The sequence below is a fragment of the Mirounga leonina genome, unplaced genomic scaffold, assembly GCF_011800145.1.
Source record: "Mirounga leonina isolate KUSES-001 unplaced genomic scaffold, KU_Mleo_1.0 Mir_126, whole genome shotgun sequence".
In the NCBI taxonomy this organism is placed as follows: domain Eukaryota; kingdom Metazoa; phylum Chordata; class Mammalia; order Carnivora; family Phocidae; genus Mirounga; species Mirounga leonina.
Genome location: NW_023270314.1, coordinates 30,249,509 through 30,267,263, shown reverse-complemented (window position 1 = coordinate 30,267,263; position 17,755 = coordinate 30,249,509). Strand labels below are relative to the sequence as shown.

The 17,755-nt window shown below is 36.4% G+C and overlaps 1 protein-coding gene and 1 long non-coding RNA gene across 3 annotated transcripts in view; one reads left to right on the top strand and one right to left on the bottom strand.

The window, feature by feature from the left end:
* LOC118008927 overlaps nt 1-15,514 on the top strand; it is a 112,174-nt gene extending 96,660 nt beyond the window's left edge. The window contains exon 4 of the long non-coding RNA XR_004678774.1: nt 13,286-15,514. This is a non-coding gene — a long non-coding RNA (uncharacterized LOC118008927). The remainder of the gene's footprint in view (nt 1-13,285) is intronic.
* A 2,052-nt stretch (nt 15,515-17,566) lies between these two features.
* Nucleotides 17,567-17,755, bottom strand: part of SLC38A4 (solute carrier family 38 member 4) — a 67,100-nt gene continuing 66,911 nt past the window's right edge. For both annotated transcript variants that reach the window (XM_035002811.1, XM_035002812.1), the window contains one exon: nt 17,567-17,669. In XM_035002811.1, the coding sequence (XP_034858702.1) occupies nt 17,568-17,669 (102 nt within the window). In that variant the 3' untranslated portion in view covers nt 17,567. The remainder of the gene's footprint in view (nt 17,670-17,755) is intronic.

Here is a 17,755-nt window from a genome sequence, read left to right as displayed (position 1 = left end):
TTTGGGGGAGTCAAAGGACACTGGGAAGATAAATTTCTTATGGAATCCTATATGTAGTTCATGAAGTGATGAGCGTGTTTTGAAGGTTATGTTGTATATGTGAATGTGCTGTGAAAAGCTAAAAATATACAAGGTAGGTATTAATCATAATGAAATCAGCAACAAGAAATTGTTTTGAATAGGTGTTGGTGAGAATGTGGAGAAAACAGAACCCTCCTGCACTGTTGGTGGGAATGCAAACTGGTGCAGCTACTGTGGAAAACAGTATGGAGGTTCCTCAAGAAGTTAAAAATAGAACTACCCTACGATCCAGCAGTTGCACTACTAGGTATCTACCCAAAGGATACAAAAATAGTAATTCAAAGGGATACATGCACCCCTATGTTTATCGCAGCATTGTTTACAATAAATAAATTATGGAAGCAGCCCAAGTGTCTGTCGATTGATGAATGGATAATGACAGGGTGGTGTATATATACACAATGGAATATTCAGCCATAAAAATGAAATCTTGTCATTTGCAACAACATGGTTGGAGCTAGAGAGAATAACACTAAGTGAAATAAGTCAGAGAAAGACAAATACCATAGGGTTTCACTCATATGTGGAATTTAAGAAATAAATGAGCCAAGGAAAAGAGAGACAAACCAAGGAACAGACTCTTAACCATAGAGAACGAACAGACGGTTACAGGGAGGAGGAGGGTGGGGGGAGGGGGGCTGGCTGAAATGGGTGATGGGGATGAAGGAGTGCACTTGTTGTGATGAGCTCTGGGTGATGTATGAAAGTGTTGAATTACTATACTGTATGCCTGAAACTAATGCAACCCTGTATATTAACTAAGGCAACCCTGTATATTAACTAACTGGAATTAAAATAAAAACTTAAGCATAATAAAAATGAGTAGATGATTTGATCTTGCTATTTTTATACCTCCATTTTGACTGCTATCTTGACTCAGATACTTTACCTTGGAGAACTTGGATCACACACACAAAAAATTGTTTTGATTCTGTGCTTAATAAACACTGAAATCAGGAAAAACAAAAAGAAATTGTTTTGACCTGCTTTTCTTTATATCCCCAGTTGCCTAATTTGCTAAAAGCTAAACTTAGAAAAGCTCCATATTGCAGGGTAACTCTTCATGCTGCTGTTCTCTGTGCGTGCTTCCCATTTCATAGTAATAACACCACACTAAGCATTAAGGAGAAATTATAAAATATCAAAATTCCAAATGAACTACTAATGGAGAAAAATTAGGAGATACTAAGTTATCACTTGATGGAAGATCATGAAAACAAAAATAATACACACATTTTTAAACTGTAACTTTATTTGGAGTGGGAGATTTTCCTTACATGATGGTTATTAAAACCTGTGGACAAACTATTTAAAAAGTAACCTTTTATTTCAGAAGGGTGTTGCTTACATGGTTTTCTGCCCTCCTATCTTCTCATGATTAATATTTTCTTTATAAATTATCCCCTGTAATCAAATCAGGTGACTAAATTACTACCTGTACTAAGATATCCGAGACTTTGTTCAGGTCATTTCTTTTAATTGTCAAAAAACACTTATTTTAGTTACAACAAAGAAAATAAAGATAGAATTGATGAAGCATTTTTAAATTAACAAAATCCTAGACTATATACATCATAATACAGATTCATTGCTCTGGGCTTCAAGAAATGTTTGTTATGCAGGTCTTTTTTTTTTTTCTTTTCTTTTCTTCCCATCCTCCATTTCACCCACCCTTCCTACCCACCTCCCCTTTGTAACCATCAGTTTGTTCTCTACAGTTAAGAATCTGTTTCTTGGTTTGTCTCTTTCCCTTTGCTTGTTTTGTTTCTTAAATCCCACATAGGAGTGAAATCATATGGTATTTGTCTTTCTCTGACTTATTTCACTTAGCATAATACTCTCTAGCTATATCCATGTCATTGCAAATGGCAAGATTTCATTCTTTTTTATGGCTGAATGACTTTCCATTGTATATAAACACCACCTCTTCTTTATCCATTCATCAGTCGATAGACATTTGGGCTGTTTCCACAGTTTAGCAATTGTAGATAATGCTGCTATAAACATAGGGGTGCATGTAGCCCTTCGAATTAGTGTTTTTATATTCTTTGGGTAAATACCCAGTAGTGCGAATACTGGATTGTAGGGTACTTCTATTTTTGCTTTTTTGAGGAAACTCCATACTGTTGTCCAGAGTGGCTGCACCAGTTTGCTTCCCCCACCAACAGTGCAAGAGGGTTCCTTTTCTCCATATCCTTATCAACACTTGTTGCTTGTGTTTTTTATCTTATCATTTCACATCTGTCAGAATGGCTATCTCATTGTGGCTTTGATTTACATTTCTCTGATGAATGATGTTGAGCATCTTTTTTTTTTTTTAAGATTTTATTTATTTATTTGAGACAGAGAGAATGAGAGAGAGAGAGAGAGCACATGAGAGGGGGGAGGGTCAGAGGCAGAAGCAGGCTCCCCGCCGAGCAGGGAGCCCGATGCGGGACTCAATCCAGGGACTCCAGGATCATGACCTGAGCTGAAGGCAGTCGCTTAACCAACTGAGCCACCCAGGCGCCCAATGTTGAGCATCTTTTGATATGTCTGTTGCCCATCTGTATGTCTTCTTTGGGTACATGCCTATTCATGTCTTCTGCCCAGTTTTTACTTGGATTATTAGTTTTTCGGGTATTGAAATGATTCAGTTCATTATATATTTTGGATACCAACCCTTTATCAGGTAGAGCATTTGCAAATACCTATTCCCATTCAGTAGGTTGTCTTTTAGTTTTGTTGATTGTTTCCTTTGCTGTGCAGAAGCTTTTTATTTTGATGTAGTCCCAATATTTTATTTTTGCTTTTATTTCTCTTGACTCAGACATATCTAGAAAAATGTTGCTAAAGTGGATGTCAGATTACTGCCTGTGCTCTCTTCAAAGATTTTTATGGTTTCAGGTCTCACATTTAGGTCTTTAATCCATTTTGAGCTTATTTTTGTGTATGGTGTAAGTAAGTGTCCAGTTTCATTCTTTTACATGTAGCTGTCCAGTTGTCCCAACACCACTTGTTGAGGAAACTGTCTTTTTTCCACTGGATATTTATTCCTCTAATTGACCATATAATTGTGGGTTTATTTCTGGGTTTTCTGTTCTATTCCATTGATCTATGTGGTTTTATTTTTATGCCAGTCCCACATTGTTTTAAGTACTACCACTTTGTAATAAACTTGAAATCTGGAATTGTGACACATCCAGTTTTTTCCCTTTCAAGTTTGCTTTGGCTACTTGAGGTCTTTTGTGGTTCCCTACAAATTTTAGGATTGTTTGTTCTAGTTCTGTATTGGTATCTTGATAGGGATTACTAAATCTGTAGATTGCTTTGGGTAGTATGGATATTTTAACAATATTTGTTCTTCATGAGCATGGAATGTCTTTCCATTTCTTTGTTTTCTTCAATTTCTTTCATCAGTGTTTTATATTTTTCAAAATACAGGTCTTTCACTTCTTTGGTTAAATTTATTCCTAGATATTTTATTGTTCTTGGTGCATTTGTAAATGGGATTATTTTCTTAACTTCACTTTCTTCTGCTTCATTATTAGTGTATAGAAATCCAACAGATTTCTGTACATTCGTTTTGTATCTGGTGACCATACTGAATTCATTGATCAGTTCTAGTAGTTTTTCAGTGGAGTCTTTTAGGTCTTCTGTATATAGTATCATGTCATCTGAAAATACTGTTGAATAAAAGTGGTGAGAATGGACATCCTTTTCTTGTTCTGACCTTAGGGGATGAGTTCTCAGTTTTTCTCCATTGATAGGATGTTGGCTGTAGGTTTTTCATATAAGGCCTTTACTATGCTGAGGTATATTTCCTCTAGAACTACTTTGCAGAGGGTTTTCATCATGAATGGATGTTGTACTTTGTCAAATGCTTTTGCTGCATCTATTGGAATGATCGTATGATTTTTATCCTTTCTCATAGTGATGTGATTTATTATGTTTATTGTTTTGCAAATATTGAACCATCCTTGCATCCTGGGAATAAATCCTACTTGATCATGTCTGATTTATAATGAATTGTTGGATTTGGTTTGCTAATATTTTGTTGCAGATTTTTGCATCTATGTTCATCAGAGAGATTGGCCTGTAGTTCTCCTTTATTGTGATGTCTTTATCTGGTTTTGGTATCAGGGTGATACTGGCTTCGTAGAATGAATTTGGAAGTTTTCCTTCCTCTTGTATTTTTTGGAATAGTTTGAGAAGAATAGGTATTAACTCTTTAAATGTTTGGTAGAATCACCTGTGAAGCCGTCTGGTCCTGAACTTGTGTTTTTCGGGAGTTTTTTTTATTACTGATTTAATTTCATTGCTGGTAATTAGTCTGTTCAAATTTTCTATTCCTGTCTCAGTTTTGGTAGGTTATGTTCAAGTCATTTTAAACTCACATTAGCACAGTGTGTATAAAAAACTGTTAACAGAAATTAATAGAAAAAAATTCTAATAGGAAAAAAAATGGGTAAAGGATATAAACAAGCAACTTTCCAGTGATGGAACAGTGGTTATAAACATATTTCTAAAATGTATAAAATTTATGTAAATTAAAACAAAATGCTGTATTTCCCCCATCATAAAGGCAACTATTAAATAATGATAATATTAAGGAATTATCAAATTATAAGGAGATGAGTACTGTCCAATTATTACTACCATTGGGAGAATAAATTGATAGTTATTTTGGAGAATATTTGACAGTTTCTATTAAAGTTGCATGTGCTATTTGTCTCAGTTAGAAAAATACCTGCTTATGTATATAGGTAGATGTGAATTATGATCTGCAGGATTTTTGTAATAATGAAAAAATGACAAACAACAAATGACTGTGACTTGAGCAATAGTTAAAATGTGCTCCATTAAACAATGGAGTTATCAGAGTTAAGGCAATAGACTCAACCTACATGAATCAACAAAAATTTCAAAAAATTATACTTATAAAACATTATAGAATAAGTGTAGCATATAAACTTATGTTTAAAAATGATACAAAACAATTTCATGTTTTTATCTATGATAAAGGTCTGGAAAGATACACAGCAAACTCTTAATACCAACTCCCCCTGAGAGTATGAAAGTAGAAGCTTCCAGACTCTTAAAGAACTGGCATAGGATCATTTCAGCTACATGCTCTTGGTCAGAGCAAGTCTCAGGACCAGTTCAGATTCAAGGGCACTTCATCTCTTGATGGGACAAATGACAAGCATATGGGCAGAACTGGTGGTTCTGGGATTGATGGCCACCATCTTTGTAGACTGAATGCCATTTTCCTTCCTTTATTTCAGACAATTAACATCATCCAGCTTTTGGCTTCTTTGCCTGCTTCTATATCAAACCTTGCTTTTAAGGGAAAATTTTATAGGATTCTTTCACTTTAATTGAGAATTTAAAACAGATACACCATTTTAACAGGACATTTATATCTCTCTCTGATCATGGCAAGAAGTAATTTACCTCTTAGGGCAAGTTCAGGCATTAATAAGTGGGAGAAGTGTTTTTCAGAGCCTTGCTTTTGAGTCACACTTTATAGTTTTCTAAGTGCTTCACCTCTTCCACCCTCTTAAAAGCTGGCTGGGAATAAAAGGATAATGTCACCCTGGAGGGACTGAGGTCTCCATTCACAGATACTGCCCAGAGCTTGGCTCGGAGCCTCTGAAGAGGTGTTCATTGCCCATAACAGAGGTGTCTTTAGCCATGTTTTTCCTGGACCACAGTTAGTTATTGGCCATGTCAGATACCAAATAGGAGGAGGGGGACAACAAGAAGCTATCCATTCAAAAATACTTGGTGAGGACAGTGTAGCTGGATATGATACAAGGTACTGGATGTACCAGTAGTGAACAAGATGGGCTGAGTCTGCCCTTACAGAGCCTCTAGGCTAGTGGGTTATATAGACAAGGAACCAGCAAATATAATATGTGTTAAGTATGATAGAGGGAAATGCTACCGGAAGACTGCAGAGGGATCTAAAAAGTGGGGTGCTCCGAAGTTTTCAACAACTGGCTTTACCAACAAAACAAAACTAAACCAAAAGGAAACCCCCTGATTCACAGTATTTGTCAATTTTTATGGTGTAAAGATTCCCCATTTATTTCATGCCACCAACATGATCTCACCGAATGGAGTTATAAAGAGATGCAGCTTTTGTAAGCCAATACAAGCCCACTGTAGCACACCGCTGGATCTAAACAAGTCGCCAAAATACTGTCATAAAGCTCTACTAAACAGTACTTCCTTTCATAAGAGGATTTAAAAAGAAAATGAACCATGTGATGAACATCCTTCACAGGTAAATTATTTGATGAAATAGTCCATTTTCTTTTCATTTTCCTGTACAACAAGATACTGCCATCTTAGCAGTAGCTATACCCTCCCAGCAATGGCTGGCCCTCTGTGGCTGGCCAAGATGTACACCTTTAGGGAAAGAGCTAAATGCAAAATGGCAACTGGTTTTAGTCCTCCTTAAATTGCCGAGTTTGCGTAGATTGAAGGAAATGCTGATTACCCACCTGGGAAAAAAAGTTTGGGCTGCAGACCAGGTTTAGACCATCTCTTACCTAGTAAAACTTGGTGGTTTTCCAAAAATTTAAGTTCCAAAGCTGGCAGTAATACAACAAGTATGTCCATCACTTTCTGGAGAACAGACGACTTTTCCTTTGAGAAGAGAATACCAAGGACTGGATCGTAAAATAGTCATTCCTGAGTAGCTTATTCACAAATGACCCTGGTAAAATGTTCTGTGACCCAGTGCCAGGGAGGCTGCACCATGATGAACAGGGAAGAATTGGGTTTCTGTCCTGCTCCCTGTGCCTCCAGGGCTGGTGGAAAAGCTTCAGCTTAGGGACACTTAAACTGAATGTCAAACTAAGCGTAAAGATTGTTGTCTAGGAGCCGTATTGCTAGAGCTACACACTGCCTGAGTCAGGCTTAGGACTTAGAGACCAGGAAGGCCAAGTGCAATGTGGAGGCCATTTTACTATTACCCTGTCGTTCCTGGAGCCTCAATTCCCTTTGGCAAAATAGATATATTTTCTTATGAGTCCACTAAGCTAACCAGTTTGACCAAAATTATACTGATTTGGAATAATTCAGATTGCAGCGATTTCAGGTTTTCTTTGGTCATCTTTCATAACCCTCCTTTGGTCTGGCCTGGACCTATCCAGACCACATGCACACATGCGTACGTACACAAACAACCATTCTAGAATTCAAGTGGCACACGGTGATGGTAACCATAACATTTTGTACTATGAACAGAAACTCTAAAAACAAAAACAAAAAAACCCATATCCTTTGCACCAAAGTATGTTAATAAGGTTGTTTTGTTTTTTGGTTTTTGTTGTTTTTTTTTTTTACAAGAAGTATATTTTATTAAATTTAAGAGTTCTTACATTTTTAAGATGCACCATTGTTTCATATATGACTAGAAGAGGAAAACTGCCAGTTGAGACATAATGCTTACTTTTTAAAAAATTTTCATCAGTCTTGCCAGAGATTTATCAATTTGGAGTTTTCCAAAGAACCAGCTTTTGTTTTACTGATTTTTCTCTATTTTCCTGTTTTTGGTTTCACTGATATATGCTCTTATCTTTATTAACTTCCTTCTGCTTCCTTTTGGTTTATTTTGTTCTTTTTCTAGTTTTTTACTGTAGGAACTTAAATTATTGATTTGAGACCTTTCTTCATTTCTAATATAATCACTGAGTGCTACAAATTTCTCTCAGCACCACATTAGATGCACCCTTTATATTCTGATATGTTGGTTTTTCATTTTTATTCAGTTCTAGGTACTTAATTTTCCTTTGATACTTTTTCTTTGACCCACAGATTATGTAGAAGTGTATTACTTAATTTCCATACCTTTCTGCTCTTGGTTTCTAGTTGATTCCATTATGGCCAGCAAACACACTCTGTTTGATTTCAATTCTCTAATTTGTTGAGGGTCATGCCACCCAAGGCATGATTTATCTTGGTAACTGTTCCCTACATGCTTGAAAAACAAACCAAAACCAAAACCAAACCAAAACAAAACAAAACAAAACAGTACTGTGCCCCTGGTGGTGGAAATTCTCTATATATTAGTTAGAACCTTTTGGTTGATTGTATTGTTCAGATCTTCTGTATCTTTGCTAATTTCCTGTCTAATAATTCTATCAACTTCTGAGAGATGGGTGTAGAAGTCTGCAACTATAATTGTGGATTCATCTTTTTCCACTTAGTTTTCGTTTCAAAAGACAAAAGGAGTGGAGAAGGTAATGTCTTTTGAAGCTCTGCTATTTGGTGTGTGTGCAAATTTAGGATTAGTATGTCTTCCTGCTGGATCACCCCTGTCAGATACATAATAAAAGGAACAAAGGAACACCTTTAGTCTCTAATAGTTTTCTTTTCTCTGAAGTCTACTTTATCCAATGTGGATATAGCAAAGCCTGCTTTTCTTTTTTTTTTTTGCATGTATATCTTTTTATATCCTTTTACTTCCAACCTACCTGTGTCAATGAATTTGAAGTGAGTTTCTTATCAGCATATAGTTGGGTCATTTTTATTTATTCTTTTAATCTGTTTTTTTTTTTTATTGGTGTACTCAGACCATTTACATTTGAGTAATTATTGATCTTATTGCTAAAGTCTGCCATTTTATGATTGTCTCTTTGTTTTTTCTCGTTCTCATTCCTCTGTTTCTTTCTTTGGTTTCCCGTAGTTTACTTAAACATTTTTGAGAAATTCATCTTTAGTTATAGCATTTCTCAGTGTATCTCTTTGTATAGTTTTTGTAGCGGTTGCTCTGGGTATTGTAGGATACATATAAGACTCATCACAGTGTACTGGTATCAACATTTTACCACCTGGAGCAAATTGTGAAAACCTCATTTCTAGAAGTCCCTTTTACCTTCTCCACTTAAAAAAAATCATTGCCTTGAATATTAGGTGATGATAACTTTTGTTTCAATCAGAAAACATATTTATGAAGCTCATGAAGAAAAGGGTAGTCTATTGTATATATCCATATTTCTGGTCTTTCCTTTGTTCTTTCCTGATTTTTCTAACATTTGTTTTTTTTATCATTTTCGGTTTGAAGAACATTCTTTAGTGCATCTTTACGGGTAGGCCTGCAACCATTCACTTAGTTTTCCTTTTTCTAAGAATGTTATTGCCCCTTTATTCCTGAAAGATAGTTTTGCTGGATATAGAGTTTACTGTTGAAACTTTTCTCCCAGCACTTGAAAAATGGTGTGCTGGTTCTTTGTGATACCCATGTGTTTTGATAAGAAATCCTTAGACATTCAAATGAGTGTTCCCCTAGAGGTAATGTGTTTCTCACAGGATGCTTTCAAGATTTTTTTCTTTATCTTTAGTTTTCAGAAATTTTGATGATTATTTGTGTGTATTTCTTTGGGTTTTCCTTTTGAGAATTCACTGAGCTTTTTAAGTATCTCTCACCAAATTTGGGAAGTTCTCAGCCATTATTTCTTCAAATTGTCTTTTAGCCTTAATCCATCTCTTTTCCTTCTGGGACTCCGTTAATACAAATGTTAACTTTGTTTTTGTCACACAGGTCTATAGCCCCGTTCTGTTCTATTTTTTTTTTTCCTAGTTTCTTTCCTCTTTTTTGATCAAATTGGATGAATTCTATTGATACTTACTCAGGTATGCTGATTCTAATTCTCCATCTCCATTCTGAGCACAGCCAATGAATTTTTCTTTAAACTTCTGTTATATTTTTCAGTTTATAATTTCCAGTTGGTTCTCTTCTTGTAAGCTTCAGTCTCTTTGTGGGATGTTCTATTTTTTCATTTGTTTCAAGAGAATTTATAATTTGATTATTGAAGCAATTTTAGGATGCCTACTTTAAAATTCTTGCTAGGTGATTTGAATATCTGATTTATCCCAGTGTTCACATCAGTTTATCTTATTCAAGTTGTAATTTTCTTGGTTCTTGGTATGGGATGGTTTTCAATTGTGTATCAGACATTCCATTAAAATCTCTTATTGTAGCAAGCAGTCACTCTGTTTAGATTTGGCACACACATCTTGGCCTACTTTCTGGCCATAGTACTAATCAGTTTAATTTTAAGAATCTTTGTTGTTTTACTTGGTCTGCTTGGTTTATATGATTTTGCTGGGGCTTCTAGTGATCCCTGCTGGAGCTGCCTGTAAGATAATAAAATGTGTTCTTTTAAGTTACTAAGTGTGTGGTGATTTGTTACAGCAGCAAAAGGAATCTAATACAGAGTGTGTGGAAGGTGTATGCATATATGTGTCTGTGTATGTGTGGAGTGGAGAGTCGTGGGAGGAATCATGTTTTTGTGCATGCTGCTCTGCTTCTCCATCTTCTTGCCTTACAACTTCAGTGTGTCCTTTAGGATTCAACTAAATGGGCATCTGCTGCCTGAAATCTGACTACTCTTCTTTCCCCAAGCTTGATTTGAGCATTCCCCTTAGAGGCTCCATGGAATCCTGAGTATATAGTAGAACATTCACCATTTGATATTATAAGTATTTGATACATGTGCCCCCTCCTCTATACTATAAGCTCCTTAAAGACAAGGACTACTCTGTATTCTTGTGCCTAGGACAGTATCTGATGCATGGTTTACACTGAATGTCCTTTAAAATTATTCTGCCTGAGTGGCAAGGTGGAGTATTCCCCAGAAGCATTTGACTTAATCTAACTCACGTTCAGGACCGAGCTGCAGAAGTCATTGCTGCAAGGTGCTTTGGACCTCTCCGGTGATCCTTGACTTATGACTATCAAGCATTTGTACTAGAGATGTGACTATGCTATAAGGGCTTTCTAATTTCCAATGAATTCCAAGCTAAATCATCTTGGGAACTGCATCACACAGAAATTATACCAACAGAAAGGAAAAAAACTGAAGCTCAATAAAATTAAATGACTTGCCCAAAGGATGGATCTGAAATTCTGGTCTACTGGCTATGCTACCCCATTCTTCTTTAAGTCCTTCACATGCCCCACCTCTGGAGAGGTGCTGCCCCATCCTTTCAGCTTCTGCTTCAGTCATCAATGACTGTTCCCTAATTGTGAATCATACTCTCATCCAATTCTGCCTTTGGACTCAGCTGAAAATATAAAAATGTATAGAAATTGGCAGCATGTTTTAGTTTTTTCCAGAAAATATAAATTGATAGAAAAATGTTTCTCTACATTTTTTATAACTATAAAAGAATATATAGTCTCTGTAAAAAATTTAGAAAATAACAGAAATATTGGAGGATGAAGACTGACATCACTTATTATCTTGCTACCTAGGATATCTACTTTTATCATTTATGTCTATTTCCTTTCTTCCTGTCTCTATTTTTCTATTCCATGCATTTTTAATATGTAAAACTGGTATAATGAAGCATTTGTTCTTGTTTTTTCCACTTTTTAAAAAATATTTTATTTATTTATTTGACAGAGACACAGTGAGAGAGGCAACATGAGAGGGAACACAAGCAGGGGGAGTGGGAGAAGGAGAAGCAGGCTTCCTGCTGAGCAGGGAGCCTGATGTGGGGCTTGATCCCAGGACCCTGAGATCATGACCTGAGCCGAAGGCAGACGCTTAACGACTGAGCCACCCAGGTGCCCCATTTTTTTTCCACTTTAATGTTATACTATAGTTTTTCATTTTATTGGTGATTATTCAAAACCTTTTTTTTAAAGATTTTTATTTATTTATCAGAAAGAGAGAGCACAAAAACGGGGAGCGGCAGGCAGAGGGAGAAGCAGGCTCCCTGATGAGCAAGGAACTCAATGCAGGACTCAACCCCAGGACCCAGAGATCATGACCTGAGCCAAAGGCAAACGTTTAACCGACTGAGCCACCCAGGAATCCCTAGTCAAAAACATTTTTAATGGCTGTCCTATTCCAGCCTATGAAGGTCTTAGAATTTATTGTCATTCCACAGTTTTGGACATTTGGAGTGCTTCAAAAATGTAGCTCATTTTATGGTGAAAGAATACATTAGTGGACAGAAGTGAATTCACTTCTCTGATTTCTTCCTAAGAATAGATCCTTAGAAAAGAAGTTAGTGGATCAAAAACCATGAACATTGTATTTCCTAGTTTCCTGTTGCGGTAACAAATTTTCACAAATTTAGGAGCTTAAAACAGCACTCCTTCATTACTTCTCAGATCTGGAGGTCAGAAGTCTGGCTGGCTTAGCAGAGTACTCTGCTTAAGGTCTCTCAAGCAGATCGAAGTGGTGGTGCCCTGGGCTCCTAGCTGGAGGCTCAGGAGGAGAACCATTTTCTTGGCTCATTTAAGTTGTTGGCAGAACTCCTTTCCTTCTGTTTCCACATGGTCTCTTCTATCTTTAAGCCCAGCAGTGGCAGTTTGAGTCCCTCTTATGCTTTGACTCTTTCTGACTTCAGGTGAAGAAAGTTCTCGGATTTTGAGGGCTCATGTGATTAGATCTTTGGGGGGCTGTTCTCCTTACTACAAACATCCTTAGGGATCTTCAAGTGTTGCCAGCATGCTTTCCAGGGACGCGGAGCCAAGATTTCTGCCACCAGCGTTGAATAAGTGTTCAGCTCCGCACACTCACCAGCACAAAGGATTAACTTTTCTTATTTTAGAAAAAAAATTTTCTTATTTAGTAAGACAAAACCATTGTACTTGTGTTTTTACTTGCATGTCTTTTTTTTTAAATTTTTTTTTTAAGATTTTATTTATTTATTTGACAGAGAGAGACACAGTGAGAGAGGGAACACAAGCAGGGGGAGTGGGAGAGGGAGAAGCAGGCCTCCTGCGGAACAGGGAGCCCGATGTGGGGCTCGATCCCAGGGCCCTGGGATCATGACCTGAGCCGAAGGCAGATGCTTAACGACTGAGCCACCCAGGCGCCCCTACTTGCATGTCTTTGACTCCTAGTGAGATCAAACAATTTATTTTTCTTCAGTGATCTCATATCCATTGCCCATTCATCTATTAGATTCTTAATAGTTCCCTTCTTGGTTTTTATATCTTCCTACATTAAGGACGTGTTGGCCTGTATTTTATAGGAGTTGGTGTTTTGTTAATTGCTCTAATATACTGCTGTATAGTCCCATGATCCATTGTTGGCCTTGTAATTTCCTCCACCGTGTCTTACTCCCTCAGGCAGCTGTCACGTCGTTCTTCCTAAAATGCTGTTGCTTATGTATTGCCTTTCTTATTTCGTTTTTCCACTTTGCTGTGTGGTGTGAAGAAAGGCTCTAAACTGATTTTTTTTTTTTTCAGTTTCTTCAATAGGGTCTATTGAATAATTAGTACCCACTATTTTCTTGGGAAAAGATAGTCACGAGAGTACATGCCATAGAAGCAAAGGCCCTGCGAACAGCTTCCCACATGGATGAGAACAGAGTCAAGAGGAAATGATACAACTTCCAAGCTGGTGCATAAGACCCACATGGAGTGATTTCTTCTGCTTCATCTGGATGTGCCTATAACAAGGGCTGAGGAAACTGATGAAGTTGATTACAAGCAGCCACAAAGGGCTTTTGAGGTCCTGGGCCTATCTAAGTAGGACTGGGCCTCCTAACCAAGAGTCAAAGTGACTTAGCAAAGGCTATTTTTAGTCCATTACCTGTAATCTATAAAACAAGAATGATATTCGCATGTATTCAATAAAGCTGACTACAAGGCAAGAACACATACCACCCACCCCCACCCCAAAAAAAGAGAAAAAGAAGACTTACTCTCCATATTTGAAAATCTAAACATTAATTATAACAATACCATCCTAATTAATTTTATCTCAGTAAGACAGGAATTACAGAGCTTTAAGCTATAAAGACATGGCCCCAGAAAGATAGAATTAAGATAACATTCAGCAAATGAGTAGGCATGTCCTAGCCTGAGAAAATACATTTGCCATCTGACAAAGGACATGTGTCGGGAATATATAAAGAGCTGACACATCCACAATACAAAGACAAACAACCTCATTCTTAATTAAAATGGGTGAAAGACTGGAAAAGACACTTCACAAAAGGAAACCTGAATGGCCATGAAACACACGGGAAATTTCCAACACTAGTCACCAGGGAAATGGAATGAAAATCACAAAGAGATACCATTTCCCACCCACGGGAAAGGCTATAAAGTACAATGCCCAGTGTTGGCAAAGCTGTGAAACAACTGGAGCCCATATATATTCTTGGTAAATGAAAATGGTGGAAACACTCTGGAGAACTACTTGGAAGTTTCCTAGAAAGTCAGGCGCATAACTTAGCACAGGTACCGTCAGTCCCACTACCAGGCAGTCTCAACCCAATCCTCTGCACTCCCACGTTGCTTTCCTTCTTCCACATCTTCCATGTCTTTATTTGACTACTTTCATATTTCTTCCATTCTTGTTTCATCCTAAGTGAATTCTCCCTAATTAACCATAAAGAGACACGTTTTCCCACATCCATTCTAGGAGGTATGTATGTGATGACATAAATGAAAATGAGAATTAGCTGTGTATTTTGCCAAAAGAAGATGGCAACTATTTTTCTTTGACAGCTATCAAGGTTATTTACACATCAAGAGTAACAATGAAAATGGAACATATGCCAATAGACGGAAGACCATATTTAGACTTGAGATGTTTTTCATGTACAAATAATTTATAGCTTTCAACAACAGAAAAAAAATCATAGTCATTTGAAAAGTTCATTTATTATATACCAATATACACTTTCTGTAATAAAAAAAAAAGCCTCCCAGTACATTGAACCATCTTATAAATGAAATAAGAAAATAAAATTTTTATCTGTTCATAAATGGGGTTAAATTAACCGGTACAAGATACCATATGTAAGTCTGCCCTGCAGTCTGTGTGAGCTCTAATCCTGAAAATGGCCATGAGAAGAAAAATGGTGCTTCATTATTTGGCACGGTAGTATTGCTCTTGAATATCTGTATAATTACCGAGGTCGATATTTTCAAGTTAGTCATTTCAAAATACATACAAATTTTATACTTTCCCGATTCTTTTGAATTAATCTTTGATATTTACATTTAAATACATTCAGATTAAACCTCTTTTTCTTTTTGTTTTAATACTCAGAAGGTACCTTTTCCACTTTCTATTTTGATATACTCTTTAGGTGAACATAAATGGAAACCTATCTTGAAGATGCTCTTTGGCAAGTTATAATAATGACTCAAAAGTTATGATAGTTTCTAGTAATGCTCAATTTCCATCACAAAGTGCACCATTTGACAGTATTATGCCTTTAGAAAATGATACATAAAACAAATGTATATTAAGGCACATTCCAAAGCAACTATTGAAATATGATTTAATATTATACTGATATGATACTTGTATTTCATACTTGGCTTTACCAAAATATAAAAATATACAATAAATGTTCTTGCTACTGACTTGGAGGGGGAAGGTGGCAAACTCCAGAAATTCTAGGCAGTGAGTGCTAGTTTTTAAATCCATTTCATGTAAGTGTGTTGCAGAAGTGATCAAGAATAATAGTTTTCAAAAAAAAAAAAAAGAATAATAGTTTTCATCTCTCTGTAGTGTTAGCACTTCTATTTTTATGGAGAGCCATTTAACATTGTGTTAAATGACAAATGAATGTCAGCAAACTCCTGTGCAAACCAAAATGAACTAAATCCTATTGTAGACATGCTAAGTTAAAAGAACAACCTTAGTACTGATAATTATTTGCAAACGAGGAACTTATTTTCCTGTGGATGATTGTGTTATTATTGTAAACATTGGAGAGCATTACTGAACTATATATAACTTAGGTTTCAAATTTAAAATATCCTCAATAGACAGATACATACAAATGGATTTCTGAGTCCATCAACTTAATTCCCTGCCCCCATCCTCAATAGTATAAACATTTTGACTGTGAAGAGAGAAAGCTACACATGTAAAAAATAAAAATCAAATGTACCATACATTAAAGTTCAGAGGACTACAGAATAAGATTATATACATAAACATATAGCAATCACAGTTTCCTGCACTGAATGTTTATCAAATAAAAATGTATCAAACAATACTGGGTAATGTAGCGCCACATGAATTGTGGTCTATCTAAAAATTCTGGATGACAATGGAAGACGAGAGGGAGAGCATTGTTCAATGACAAAAGCATGACAAGAGGACTAGGAATAATATTGAAAAGCAAACGCTTCCAGAACAGGCAGTTTAGCAATAAGCATTATTTTTGTTGTTGCTCTATCATTTAAATAAAGCCCCTCTCTCTGTTTAGCAAGATGTTTTAACGTTTATTAAAAAAATATATATATTGAACGAAGAAGGCACTCATTTAATGTCACAAACAGAATGGGCAAGACATTCCTTTACTGTTGACAATAAGGTGCTCTAGCCTGGTGTCTGATCATTCATGTATGTACCTTACAGGGACAGATCCTAAGACATGCAGTACCTTACAGGGACAGATCCTAAGACATGCAGGCATACCTTGGAGATTGCAGGTTCAGTTCCGGACCACGGCAATAAAGCAAATATTACAAGAAAGCAAGTCAAATGGATTTTTTGGTTTCCCAGTACATACAAAAGTTATGTTTACACTATAGTCTACGAAGTGTGCAATCCTACTATGTCTAAAAAAAAAAGTACATACCTTAATTAAAATACATTATTGCGAAAATATGCTAACCAGATCTGAGCTTTCAGCAAGTCTTAATCACTGATCACAGATCACCATCACAAATATAATAATGAAAAAGTTTGAAATACTGTGAGAATTACCAAAATGTGACACAGAGACACACAGGGAGCAGATGCCGTTGGAAAAATGGTGCTCCATGCAAGGTGGCCGCGAAACAATTTGTAAAACAAAACAAAACAAAACAAACAACAAAAAAACCCCCTCAGTATCTGCTAAGCACAATAAAACGAGGTATGCCTGTGTTTAGTCAGATGTTTTAACATTTACCAAAAAATCTATTAAATGAAGAAGTCACTAATTCAATGTCACAAACAAAATGGGCAAGATATTCCTTTACTGGCGAGAGTAAGATGTTCTAGCCTGCTGTCTGATCGATCATTCATGTACCTTACAGGGACAGTTCGAGGGACCTGCCTTTTGCTTCTGTTATTCAATTAACCCAGAGTATTGGGTGCTGGATTGGGGGAAGGTATTAAGCAGTTAGAAAGCTTTGCCACCAGGGCATTTTTGTTTGATGTTCCAAGAATACAAGTATTTTGTAATTTGGAGGGAAGAGGGAAGGGTAGTATCTGATGACCATTACCTGCAGCTACCCTTATTCTGTTTGCACAATAGCAAAAATACATCCTCTTATACTGCTCTGGGAAAACATGGGTAGCAATGCGCACCACAAGTTTTAAACATATAAACAGCCATTCTTGACACAAATGATGCTTTTTCTCTTCCATAGGTGCCTGGTGATGTTACTATAAACATCTTTGGAATCCTCCTGTTATTTCCTATGAATAACATTCCAATCAATAGAACTCAAATGTCTTTTGCAGCATAATTTGCAACCATTTCCAATAGAAAAAGTATTTTTCCTTGGGTTAGTGATGCTTGGAATTTGGGGGATTGTAAATCCAGTCAATTATAATGAGTGCCATGCTTCCAATCATGAAGATGATTCCAACCACAAGGAAAATTAAAGCCTGTCAATCAGAGAGAACTTGTTAGGGCACACAGAAACCATATTTCGCACAGTTTGCTCTTGTAAGTTGTTTACCTAAGGCAGCAA